At 38.9% G+C, this 13,256-nt stretch overlaps 1 protein-coding gene across 1 annotated transcript in view; it reads left to right on the forward strand.

Annotated features, from left to right (window-relative positions):
- Positions 1-12,728, forward strand: part of PACRG (parkin coregulated) — a gene marked incomplete at its 3' end in the record, with an annotated part of 244,958 nt that extends 232,230 nt beyond the window's left edge. The window contains exon 5 of the mRNA XM_081998403.1: positions 12,568-12,728. Coding sequence (XP_081854529.1) covers positions 12,568-12,728 — 161 coding nt within the window. The remainder of the gene's footprint in view (positions 1-12,567) is intronic.
- Positions 12,729-13,256: the final 528 nt, after the last annotated feature.

Below are 13,256 nucleotides of genomic sequence, written 5' to 3' on the forward strand. Positions count from 1 at the left end.
TCAGCCTCTGTTTTTCTTTGTCTTTTGCTCCTCCCATGTCCACATTCTTGTCCCTGGGACAAGAATTGTCTATTTTACTTATCAGTCAAGCACCGAAAAACCTTTGGCTGTGCTAGTACAAGTAATTTAGGAAGACTGTTCCAGATATCGCCATTCAGTGATGAAATCTCTTGGTGACGCATGAATAATTTTGCTTATGAATTTATGGAGAATAGTATATGTTATTCTTTTCCCTTAAAATAACATCCCCTAGTTTCCTTCAAAAGTCATCATTCTGCACTAGCTGCTGTTGTCCAAAAATGCTCAGTATATTTTTCTGAAGCAGAGTTTTCTCTTACTCTTCAGGTAGTGCTTCCACAGGTACCCATTCAGCATTGCAGCTGCAGAGTTGGAGCAGAGACCTGTAAACTCACTGCAGCCATTAGCATTAAACAACATAGGAGGTGACAGAGCCATCTGTGACCTGCTGGAGAGAGGCGATAAAGGAATTTTGTAAGGTGTTACTTCTCCCCTCCCTCTGGAGGCTGACCCTATCCACTGAGCAATAAGCAACCCAGGAAAACTGCAGAAGAATATTACTCTTTAAATATGTTCCACTTAGTTATTAGTCATGCTGTCTTCCAGGTTATCCTTTCAGTGTGTCTCAAATTTATCTTAAAAAACTCTCATGCCTTCATAGGAATGGCCATTTCATTGTTATTAATGTAAAGCTAGTTATAATGTGTGCGTGTACCCTCAGATCATCCAAGTGTAAGAAAGCATATTTAAGTTGCCAGGGAAGAATTTTCTTGACAGCTTTTTACTTTTGTTCTTCATTATAATACATGAAAATGCAAACTTACAAATATTCAAACACGCTGTGCTCTGCCGTGCTACTCAGCTGTTTTCTTGGCTGTTTGTTCTATACCTCTAGCCTAGCCTGAATTGACCGAGAGCATTCAGCCGTATCACTTACTTCTTCGCTTGTCTCTTCCTCCCTGTCCTGACGTGCATGTGTGTGTGTGTATGAGCTATTTTTCTTCTGAAGCTGAACAGTTGTAGGCTTGTCAGGCACCAGGGCTGGAAGGGCTGTAAGATGATTGCACGATGAATAAAAACTTAAGATTGCAATTACAAAATGTAGCACGCTCTGGCTACATGTTGGAGAATGTAAGTGGTCATATTTGCCAGGACTGGCTGGAGAATAACAAATTACAAAGTCTCTAATCCTGTGCCTTCAAGCACAGCAACACGTCAGGGTAGCAAACACCCAAACGACCACTGCAAGGGAGATGAACTTACTGTAACCCGTACACTGTCATCAGCCTAAAGATAAATGATATTTGCAGCAGTTTCGGACAAGCAAATACGAATTCACCTGAGCAGCAAAGATTCTTTTTCAAGCTTTGCTGTTCAGGTTGACTGCTTTTGTAATGAAGTGAAACGGTATTAGGAAAAGTATTACAAACTGAACTAGAAGTGCTGCATTGTTAGCAGTTGGATGTTTTCTACATGATGACACCTGTACAGATATCATAAAAGTGTGACTAGCATCAACCAGAGTCTAATTTACCCTCCTGAGCATGTCAGGTATCTTGTTTGCACACAGAAAAGCCAGTTTTACTTCTACACATAGTCCCAGAATAGATAAGTTCAAAGGTCTTTTTCAGTAAATGTGTAAAAACAAGTACGGCTTTAAGAGATTATGTGCTTATGGATGATTGCAATTCTTCAGGTATAACCAATGTAAGAAATAGCAACATTTTTTTACTATAGTCATACATGCCAACAGTAAAATTGTATCATGGACACTGTAAATCAGAAAAATATATTCTCAATTCTTCCTCCTATACCTAGGGCCTATGATTGCTCTTTACCTTTTCAGAAAAATACTATATGGGATGCAAAAAAGGATTCTGCATTAACAATTTTTACTGGAACCCCACCATTTTCCTAAAATACTGAATGAAAGTAATGAAGCGTAATAAAATAAATATATTTTTTCATATATTAAAAATTATTTTCTCTTAAAATATTGTAAAGTATATGAATAATAGTTTTATCTCAAAAAAAATGCTAACCATTTCCCATCCTATTGTTTTTATACACGCCTGTTGTGTGCAATTACTTCTTTGTTACGAACGATTGTATTTAGGCGTCACTAAACTGCTTGTGTTTTACTAACTCAACACTGCAATCCCTTTGTGAAAAAGTTAGGAGTACATTTTAAAAAACACAGTCTAGAGTCTCTGATACCTATAGTGGCATAGTAAATAGTGATTTTATATTGGATATCAAAGGAAGTAATCTTATAAAAGTTGCGTAAGTGACAAAACAAAAGATTTTGCTGTGCATTGCAAGAGTGTGTGAGTCTGTTAAATCTCAGTAGGTGGTCTAAGTACTGGGTCAGGTTACTGGAAAAACATGTGTAAATATCTTCTGTCTTTGTACATACCCACTGATATTATCAACAGCATAGTTACTCTTAACTGCCATTGCAGTTCAGTTGCTTTCTTTTTTCAAATTCAGCAAGGTGGTTCTTCTTAGACAAATGAAAATAGCAGACAATTCAGGAGCTCACAGTATCAGCACGCTCTACTAATTGAGTCCCTGCAGTCTTGATGGCAAATTAGACAAATAAGCAGTCATACCTGAGATGGCTGACTTTTAGTAACCATTGAGATGGTTTATGCAGTTTCACAACATGCCACCAGCCAACATCCCTTTCATTGACATATCTCAGGAGAAATACATGTTCAGAGAAATATATGGTTCCTCAGTTCATTTAATATCAATAAAAAGTGCTAAAGGGTCCTCTAAAGGAAGATATTTAATTGCCAATATTTAAAATAACATTTTAAAAACTAGCTTAGATCAGAACAAGATCTGAAGAACTCAGTAAGCTATACTGGAGAGCTCTCATATCCCTGTTCCTCAAATTGCTCTTCCTTCAGCTTACAACTTAATAATTTAAAATGACACAAGAAGATGCAAAGATTAAGTGTTTCGGATGACCATCTGCTGTACTTTCTTTTTGTTCAGCTGTAGTCTCGTGCTAGTGGTTGTATGTCCTCACTAAACTGTATGCCACAGAACACAGGAGTGCCTTCTTGGCGTATCAACATACAGTTCTTTCACGCACCACTTCAGAAGACTGAAGTGATAAAAAAGGAAAGTAAGTTTCTATAACCTGAGACACTGGCTTTTTTGCACATAACTTTACTTCCCCCATCTACAAGAAGGGCCACAAGGAGGATTTGGGGAACTACAGGCCTGTCAGTCTGACCTCGATACCCAGTCAGGTTATAGAGCAGATCGTCTTGAGCGCTATCACACGGCACGTACAGGACAGCCAGGCAATCAGGCACAGCCAGCATGGGTTTACGAAAGGCAGGTCCTGCTTGACCAACCTGATCTTCTATGACAAAGTGACCTGCTTAGCAGATGAGGGAAACCTAGGCTCCAGTAAAGCCTTTAACACTGTTTCCCGCAGCACACTCCTGGAGAAGCTGGCTGCTCATGGTTTGGACGGGCATACTCTTTGTAGGCTGTACTTTTTAGGCTGGGTAAAAAACTGGCTGGGTGGCCAGGCCCAAAGAGTTGTGGTAAATGGAGTTAAATCCAGTTGGTGGCCGGTCACAAGCGGTGTTCCCCAGGGCCAGTACTGGGGCCAGTTCTGTTTAATATCTTTATCGATGATCTGGATGAGGGGATCGAGTGCTCCCTGAGTAAGTTTGCAAGCTGGTCTGCTGGAGGGTAGGAGGGCTCTGCAGCGGGATCTGGACAGGCTGCATCGATGGGCCGAGGCCAGCTGTATGAGAAATGCCGGGTCCTGCACTTGGGTCACAACAACCCCATGCAACGCTACAGGCTTGGGGAGGAGTGGCTGGAGAGCTGCCCGGCGGAAAAGACCCTGGGGGTGCCTGCAGTCCTGTGTCCAGCTCTGGAGCTCTCAGCACAGGAAAGACATGGACCTGTTGGAGTGGGTCCAGAGGAGGCCACAAAAATGATCAGAGGGATGGAACACCTCTCCTGTGAGGACAGGCTGAGAGAGTTAGGGTTGTTCAGCCTGGAGAAGAGAAGGCTTCAGGGAAAAGTTATTGCAGGTTTTCAGAACTTAAAGGGGGCTTATAAGAAAGATGGGGACAGACATTTTAGCAGGGCCTGTTGCAATAGGACAAGGGGTGATGGTTTTAAACTAAAAGAGGGCAGTTTTCTACTAGACATAGGGAAGAAATGTTTCACACTGAGGGTGGTGAAACACTGGCACGGGTTGCCCAGAGAGGTGGTAGATGCCCCATCCCTGGGAACATTCCAGGTCAGGTTGGACGGGGCTCTGAGCAACCTGGTCTAGTTGAAGCTGTCCCTGCTCATTGCAGGGGGGTTGGACTAGATGGCCTTTAAAGGTCCCTTCAACCCAAAGATTCTGTGATTCTATGGTTCTAATGCATTTCAGTTGTATAAAAATTGGCTTTTTTCTGTTTTCTTGAAAAGCTGTTATAAATTCAAATGTATGCTTGTCTTAAAGTAAAATGAATAGCTGTTAACTAGCTTTTGATAAGTGTTTATTTTTGTATCCTCCTGTTCTTCATAAAAAAAATGCAAATTCTTATCTTGGGAAGGTAATTTTTATTTATTTTTTTTATCTACCATATGCATTGATCCAACTGGAAAACCTCAGAAAGGAATAGTAATCAGCTTACTCAATTTACTTAAACTAAAAAATATTACAAAAATTTAAAGAGACACCAGAAGGAGACATCCTGACCCCTATATTGGAGATATTTGGGGGAGCAGGGTGCTCCTTTCTCTCTGGCTTGAGGATAAAATAGCACATTCCAGTTTCAGTGCTAGCTGTCCTTCCAACTGCATAAATTCTGTCCTTGTCCCACAGCAATGAAAGAAATCTTGGCAAATCCACACAGTCATTCATAGTTTTCATCCCCTTGTCCCTTCTCAAATCACTGCTAAAACACCCTCAGCTGATTTTGGGTTCTTGCTTATTTCGCTTAGTTAAGGAACCAAAAAGCTAGAAAACTAGCAACTTCAGGCATATCCAGAAACTTACAGGCTTATCTAACAACTTGCTCCCATACTTCTGATGGGAAATTGATAATATATTGACCTATTTTTTATATGGTTGCATTCCAGTAACAATAAAGGGCTCACAAAGTTATGAAAGCAGTCACTGAAGTCACTTAGTTGTCAATGAAATTTTTGATGGGCAAGCTGTACCAAGTAGGGTCCTTAAACAGTAATGATTTTGAACAGTGAATTTAAACACAACAGATTCAATTAGTACATGACAGTACATCAACAGTTATTAACACAACATAATGGATTACTAAACTTTTGCTTGTAAAGAAAAACCTAGGGCTTTCCCTCAAAAGCATTTTGGTTACACTGATAAAAATATTTCAGTGGGGAAGGATGATGGATAGTCAAACATCTTGAGTTTAACTGTGAATAAACTCAGTGTTAAGAACTGGCTGTTGTAGGATTACATTTCATACTGAAATCAGTGATCATTAAAGTACTTTGGGACTTCCAGCTTTGTCACTTTGAATTATGCTAAAAAATAAATTATGTTTATTCCACACACATACAAAGATTTTTTCCCATGGTTTTAATTCCTTTTGTATTTATTGTGCTATACTTGGATGAGAAATTAATGTGACAAACAAATATATTTCACATCAGTCCAGCAAAACTGTGCAAATTTTGCACATACAAACATGATTTTCAGCTAAAAACCAGTATTTACTTTGTACTAGCTTATATACATACAAAACAACTGGAAGAACATCAGATTCACATAAGTGGTGCAACTCTTGTTGCACTTTAAGCATGATTTGTGACCTAATGTATTATTTTGCAACAGTAAACAGTGTACCAAGGTCACAGAGATCTCAGCCTCCAGTTTCTGTTCCCGTGTTGAGCATGCTGTTTATCTAAGATTATTTAATACTACTTTGTTTGATATTGATCAGTAGCACAAACTTAGGCAAACTTCAAAGTCTAAATTCATTGGAGAAGTACTTATAGTACCTATAGAGGAAAAAACCACAATAATATTCTCTTATTTTTTACCTCATTGGTCAAATAAGTTTGCTAATAAAATTTGTTACAAAAGCTGTGATTTCTTTTTCATTTTTGCACTTCTATTTAAAAAAAAAAAAAAAGTCCGGGCTTAGAAAGGATTACTTCTGATGTTGCTAACATTTCCTGGAAATGGAAAACCATGATAACAGCTGCTGGCTCATTTTCAGTTCATTTTTTTAGTTTTTGCTTTTGGTTTTTTTTTTTTTACATTGCAGCAATTTACAAGTAGTTACAGCTATCTCTAGTAGGCTTACATCATTAGTAAAACATCATAAGTCAGTCAATGTTTCCTTTCCAATCAGAGAACTTCCTCCACTTACTGAATTGTTGACTTTCTGAACAGTATTTATAGTAACAGAACTTACATTATAAAATAAATGCTAATTTATGAAATAACTAAAAGCTAGCTGCATATGGAAGGTAACTATAGAAAGAATCTATACTTTATGCTAATGCAAAATGCCTTCAATGAGAATTAAGAAAATCTTAGAAGCATCTTATTTAGATAGATAATACCTAGCTGATTTATATCAAAAATATATATTTTTTCTAAGACCTATGATGAACAGAAATGTCTGTATTAGTGTTCTTTTTAAATTCCAAGCATGCACACTTTCTTCTTGTATTGAAACATTTTTCTGCAATCTCTGCAGTACTGTAGCATTGTAAAGTGATAAACTACTCAGCAGTAGTGATGAAAAATAGAAGGAAGAGCCAAGTAAAGCAAGGGACAGTGAAGTCTAAGTGTTGATAGTGTCAAAAAACAGGTCTGTGCATATTCAAATATTTGGTCTCCTTAAAGTATATTAGTGATTTCAGCTTTAATGTTTTAAAGTGCTTTGACAGATACATGTTAATTTATTTTAAATTATGTTTTCATAGTTTCAAGTCAGTGTGTTATTGAAGTTTTATTAATTTTTCAGCCAAATCTGTGCCTCTTTCTTCGGTATATGATTAAACTTCCAAAAGCGACGTTATATACGCAAGTAAGAATCTGTTACTATGCCAAAAGTTTAGTTTTGTTTTGTATCAACAGATATCTCCCTATGAAGTTTGTAACTTCAGCAGATCTTCCTTCACCAAATACATTTTATTATTCAAGGAGTAGCGCTTCCCTTCATCACATTTGAAATGGCTGGTGAAAAGCTCTGCCAGCTCAAGGGGATCTCTGCACCATTCCTCCTTCTGGGATTACTCTGCGCTAAGCAGCTGCAGATATTTCACCCTGGGCAACCTGACCTAACTTTGAAAACGGAGCTGACTTTGAGCAAGTCATTTGGACCAGATGGTTCCAGAGGTTACTTCCAATATAAATTGCTCTATGAGCTCTTTTTTCCAACGCTCTAGCTTTGGGACCAGCCTGCATGCGGCCAGTTTGCGCTTCTGTGTGCACATAATCTAGACGTGTCCTAAGAAACATTTCAAACTAGCGCTCTTGTTGCTCTGAGCCTTCAGGAATGGAACATGGGGTTTTCTGTCTGGGTTAGTAACGACCAGAAGTCGCAACCTCCTGGTGGCTCTTCCTTCACCTGAGTGAAATGAACTGGCAATGTCCTCCTGTTTCCTAGCAGTCAAGAGGGTTTTAGAGTCTTACCCTGTGATTTTTCACAGACTTTCAATTAAATGAACAAGGAGACCGAACTACCTCATCCTTGCTGGAGCTGACAATTTCAAAGCACAGTTCTGAGTCACCGTGAGAGGAGCAGTGCAGAGGAGCCTTCCTTCCTCCCGCCGCACTGACTCATCAGGGGCTTTCATTTTCCACTCCGGTCAGGAAGCCAACATCTTTTATGACAATTAAACTAATCCTAACAAGATGACTTTGAAAAATTAATTAAGCTCTGAACTGTACCTGAGCAGTGAACTTATGCGATGTGAACCCTGACATAGCTGCATGTCAATCTATAGCTGAAATCAGCTTCCATTTATTTCTTGGTATTGATGCTGATTCCTAGAAGGGAAGAAGTCCTGAAATTTTCCACAAAATATTTTAATGCTAGTTTGGACTGCTTAACTGTACATTGTTCTCTGACAGGCTTTTCTGTGTAAATACAATTGTGTACTAAGAAATACGTCTGCACTTTACAATCCCATCACTGTTGTTTTTTTGAAGTAAAAATCTTATTCTGTTAAGTCGTTAGCATGTTGGATTACTGTAATCATTTTAATTGCTGAAAATACCTGTTGTTTTGACTAGGATGAACTGAGCAGCTTAAAAATTATTTTTACCATAGCTATATTTTACCGTAAATAGTACTTTCATAATCTACAATAAAAAGTCAAAAAGCACGATTTGTGACTGATCCCTTCTATGACTTGGAGCAAGTCACTTTACCTTTCAGTATCTCTGTTTCTGAAGATTCAAAAAGGGAGGAATGATGCCTATCTTTCCAAGTAGTTTTATTGATTTTTCTACCAAAAAACCCCAAAACCATTACACAGGAGCTCTCTGTTGTTAACTAGTAGCAGTTCAAAAATTCCTGCTAGGACCCACTTTTTCCAAGACAAGTTGAAATCTATGTGTGTGTATATATGCACTTCAAAGTTCATCAGTAAAGAATAAAGGAATGACCTTTGAGTTACAGTTTGACTAAAAATATTGCTTAAGCTGGGGACATGGGGCTTCCTTCACAGTCTCTTCAGAAATCTCTTTTGAGTATTATTCTGTCCTCCAACACTAAGCATTCCACAGATATTTAACATCTGGGGAAATTCTAATATCCCAAGATCTACGACACCCCTACAATAACAGGTATATGAAAACTCCGGTTTTAATTTGTGCTTTCAGTGAAGCAGAACCTTGGGAACAGCCACCACCAGGAGCGAGCTCTGGTATTTGTGAGATACTTACAGAGAGATACTTTGACATATTCAGGGGATTAAAAACTCCCTTTTTGAGATCTGGCTTGCCTTGAAATGAAATCTAATAAACTGAAAGAATGTTTCGGATATTTTCAGAGGCTAACAAATGTCCAGAGATAAGAATAGATGTGACTGAGCTTTAAGGGTTGGTTTACCTTTCCTGTCCACTCCAGGACTTCAAAACTGCCATATCAAGCTCTTAATGCATTGAGAGAAACTTGCTCGTCTTTCTTTAATGCCATACGATTTTATATTTGTAGTGTTACCCTGGTGAAATTTTAAAATGAAATGAGATGGAATACAAATAACACCAGAATTTCTTTAATACCCTGAATCATGAATAGAAGCATGTCTAGACTCAAATACAAACCACGTTTTAAAGTGAAATTCACATCCTGCCCCGATCCCTGCCAAACGCCAAGTTCAGTCCCTGAGGGGCTGAGCAGGGTTTCCTCGGCTCCAGCAGCTGGCATTGGCAGCGCTGACGGCCGGGCAGGGAGTGCCACTCCTGGGCTCGGCGTGCGGGGCGATTTCATCAGCCAGCACAGGTCTTGACAGGTGCAAAGCCCTTCACTTCACTTTAAGGACCATAAAATCCTTGGTGCATGATTTAGGAGACTGAGACCTAACTTTCTGATCCAGGCAGGGAAAATGAGATCTTTTCCTGATTGTAATCTCTAGATCTGTTAGTATTCCTTCAGTGCGTTTCTTCTAAACACAGAAATAACATTCGCTGTGAAAAGACTTCTTGATGCATGCTGAATTTGCCAGACATTTCACTTTGAGACAAAGATATGATAAATGTGCTTCCTAGCATTTTCATGTTGATTTATTCTCCCTCACAAAGGACAACTTCATAAAGAGCTTGACTCAAGTCCATGTTCACACTTTACATATGTAACTTTTCTGTGGCTGACAAAGTTGACTTCTAATGCAAACTGACTTGGAAATAGAGTCAAACCAGAGAAGGGCATGCCGAGACCGCTCTACTTCAGTAGCTATTTTTTTCCAACTAATCATCATTATCATTATGACTAGGTATTTACCCTTAGATGCATTGGGTAGATCATTCTGACTCATCCATTTAGTGGATGTTGTCCTGTTGGGTTAATGATTATCTTTTTTGTCTGAAAGATTTGTTAGTTTCTATAACTGCACAGGGTAGCTATTGTAGCACTTACCAGGTGACCTCGATGCTGACATAACCTTTCTGGTATTGTCAGTTGTAGCTGGTGTCATGACATTAATGTGAATTATGGCTGTCTTGAGGATACAAACCTTCATATAGCACAGATGGTCTACAGGAAAAAAATTGCAACAACGGTCTGCACATCACACATTCAGTCTTCCCTTGCAGACTATTTCCTTTATCATTGCCTCATTCTCTTAGGCACCTTTTAATCAGGCATCTAAGGCACCATTTATCGTACAGACTTTGCTCTACAATAAAGACTGTAACACTGGATTCTGGAAAATACCTCTGCTGCCAGCAATATCACAGCATCTTTTTGGCCTCCTCCAAACTTGCTTAGCAATGTACCACCATCACTTCCGGAGAGCCAATTTTTTTTACTACTTCTTTGAAAGAACGATGAAAGCTCTGTAAGCTCATTAGCAGAGCATGTGTGCAGGCTTAAAATTACAGATAATAGACAAATAGCTGGAAAGTCAGTAATTCCTTTACATATTTGCCAAGACTTAGGTCAAGGTTCAGGGTTTCCTTTGCTCAAACCGGTGAAATCAGAAATACCTCCAGGTGTTCCGGGGAGTGCTGGCAGTGCACATGCAACACGGGTGATGAGGCACAGTTGATCTCAGTTGTTTTCTGCAAGAGCAAGCCGTGCTTAGTATAAATTGTACTCAATCGTGAAGTGCTTTTCTTTTTGCGTTAGTATTTTGTATAAGCAAATCCTTTTATTTAATAGCTCTTCGTGTTTTCTATGCACTCTCATAATCTGTTATTTCTAACATTACAGTAAATTCATTGTAGTAAATTTTGATGTCACAACCCTGGCTTCTCATGTCAGTGAAATAATTAGTTAATATACAGGAAAGTATTCGTGTGCTTAAAAGTAATCTTCACAAAAAAATTACTGCCTTTCCACTCAGAAGCCCAGTCCTTGTATGTCACATCTGTATTTGTATAAACCTTTTACAAAAAGCAAAGTAACACAAATGTGTGCAAGGAGTTTGCAAAACTGATATACGCATAATTATCTTGGAGTGCAATCAGATATTTTACAGGAAAATTCAGGAAAAGGATTATTTTTACCTGTGCTCATCAGCTCTTTCTTCATGAACATGGTTCTTCAGTTTTTACTGCTGACAAAGTCAGACACCAGACACCAGATCCTTGGGCTTAGACCTAGGAGCTGATGTGAGGGTGGGTGCAGCTGTACATCTACACCCCGTCGGCCTGGGGATGCGGAGGCAGCACTGCAAGGTCTACCCTCACCCTTGTGCGCACCATGTTTCTGATGCGAAAGGCAAGCGCTACCCGAGAAGTTGGTTGCAATGTTCTGGCAAATACATCCTTTGCTGACCAGCTGAGTGTCAATAAGCAAGCGGCGTTGTTTGTGATGTTAAATGTATGATGTGGGCACATTGCCACCACTTCCTGGAGCGAGACCACTGAGTGATTGCATGTGGACTACCCTACAGCAGTGTGACAGATGCTCCACCTGGCCACTACACCGCACCTGATCCGAGCACGTTATGCTCCTATCCTATTTTTCTACATGTCTCGGAATATATCCACATTAAGATGGCTTTCAGAATATTGTTTTAAAGCAAAATTAAATATATTTTCATCTTTTAAATCTCTCAGCATCATTGCAGGTGAAGTTATTTCTTATTCTGCTATTTTTTGTTGTCACGGTTGTTCGCACTGATACATTTCAAAGAATTATGCTGTGTGTGTATGAATGTGTGTCACCCTTGCTAGTCCATGTTGGAGAAAGCAGCAGTAAATATCGCTGTGTCTAGGGGCTGCAATAATTTGTCCTTTTGACATTGACTTAATTTTACACATCTTTCAGGGAGCAGAAATTGAATGAGTGCCATGTTATACTCCAGATATCTCTTTTAGGCCATATGACATCCCCTCTATCAGAAACAACATATGCGTGTGAATATGATGTCTAACATGGAACAATCCCAAAACAATACCTATTTAAGATTTCAAACCATAACAAGTCTAGCTTAAGTCACATTTTGTAGATAAACTTTTAGGCATCTACCAATAGAATTTTGTCCTCAGAAAGCAATGTTAGAAATAAAGAAGTAATAGTCTTAAGGGATTAACTATGCAAGAAAGAGTCCATCTCCATCTTATAAAATAATGTGTTTTCTTTATTTTTATTAGGACTTTTGCTTAGATACTGAAGTAATGCATACGGAAACAAATTTTGAAGACATACAAAATCAGAGCCTGAGCAGAGCCTTAAAGACATACCAACACCATCCTGTTTTCAAATTCAGCTCTGTTTCGTGTCACAGAGCAAAGTTTCTAATAGAGGCGCAGTGACTGACCAGCAATTGCAATTTCCTATGTCATTATTTCAAAGCATAACAGTAAGTTTAATATAATATTGTTTTTTTTTGTTTGTTTGTTTTATTAACCAGTTAATTCAGGCGATGGGATAGACTACAGCCAGCAGAAGCGTGAAAATATTGGCGATCTGATTCAAGAGACACTGGAAGCCTTTGAACGCTGCGGTGGAGAAACTGCTTATATAAACATTAAATACATGATCCCTACTTACCAGTCGTGCATATTAAACTGAGTTGTATCAAATGGGATGATTCCATTTGTGCTCTAAAAAAATTGTATCTGACTCTGTATGGCATCTTGTTAGTCACGCTTTTTTTCCCTACAGCTGCTAAAATAGTGGCTTCTGGGGCATTAGAGTGTTAGCCCTATTGTGAACAAGGCTTTCCAATACATAAACAGTGCCTGTTCCTTTGATTACAATGGTGTACTGTGCTTGTTTGTTCCCTGAAAGAATCGCTCCTTTATAACAGAGCTGACTCGAGCAGGAATCGGAGTTAAACCTTCACTTGTATAGACAATAAAACTATAATTTTCATACGCAATTCAGCAATTGCTGTTCTGTGTCCGCTTGCCCTGAGGGTGATGTCAGAGGCTGTAACAAGAAGAGTTTATGCTGACTGCTTAATAGGTGTTTGTCATGGAAGAGAAACACCAGTTCAGCAATGCTTCTCTAGCAGCTGTGCCAAGTAACGTGCACTGACATACAATAAAACTGTTGAATGTATATACCAATTGCAGCGGGAAAATTTATATGGTCCAG

Source organism: Phaethon aethereus (genome assembly GCF_964289735.1).
Source record: "Phaethon aethereus genome assembly, chromosome: 3".
Lineage (NCBI taxonomy): Eukaryota > Metazoa > Chordata > Aves > Phaethontiformes > Phaethontidae > Phaethon > Phaethon aethereus.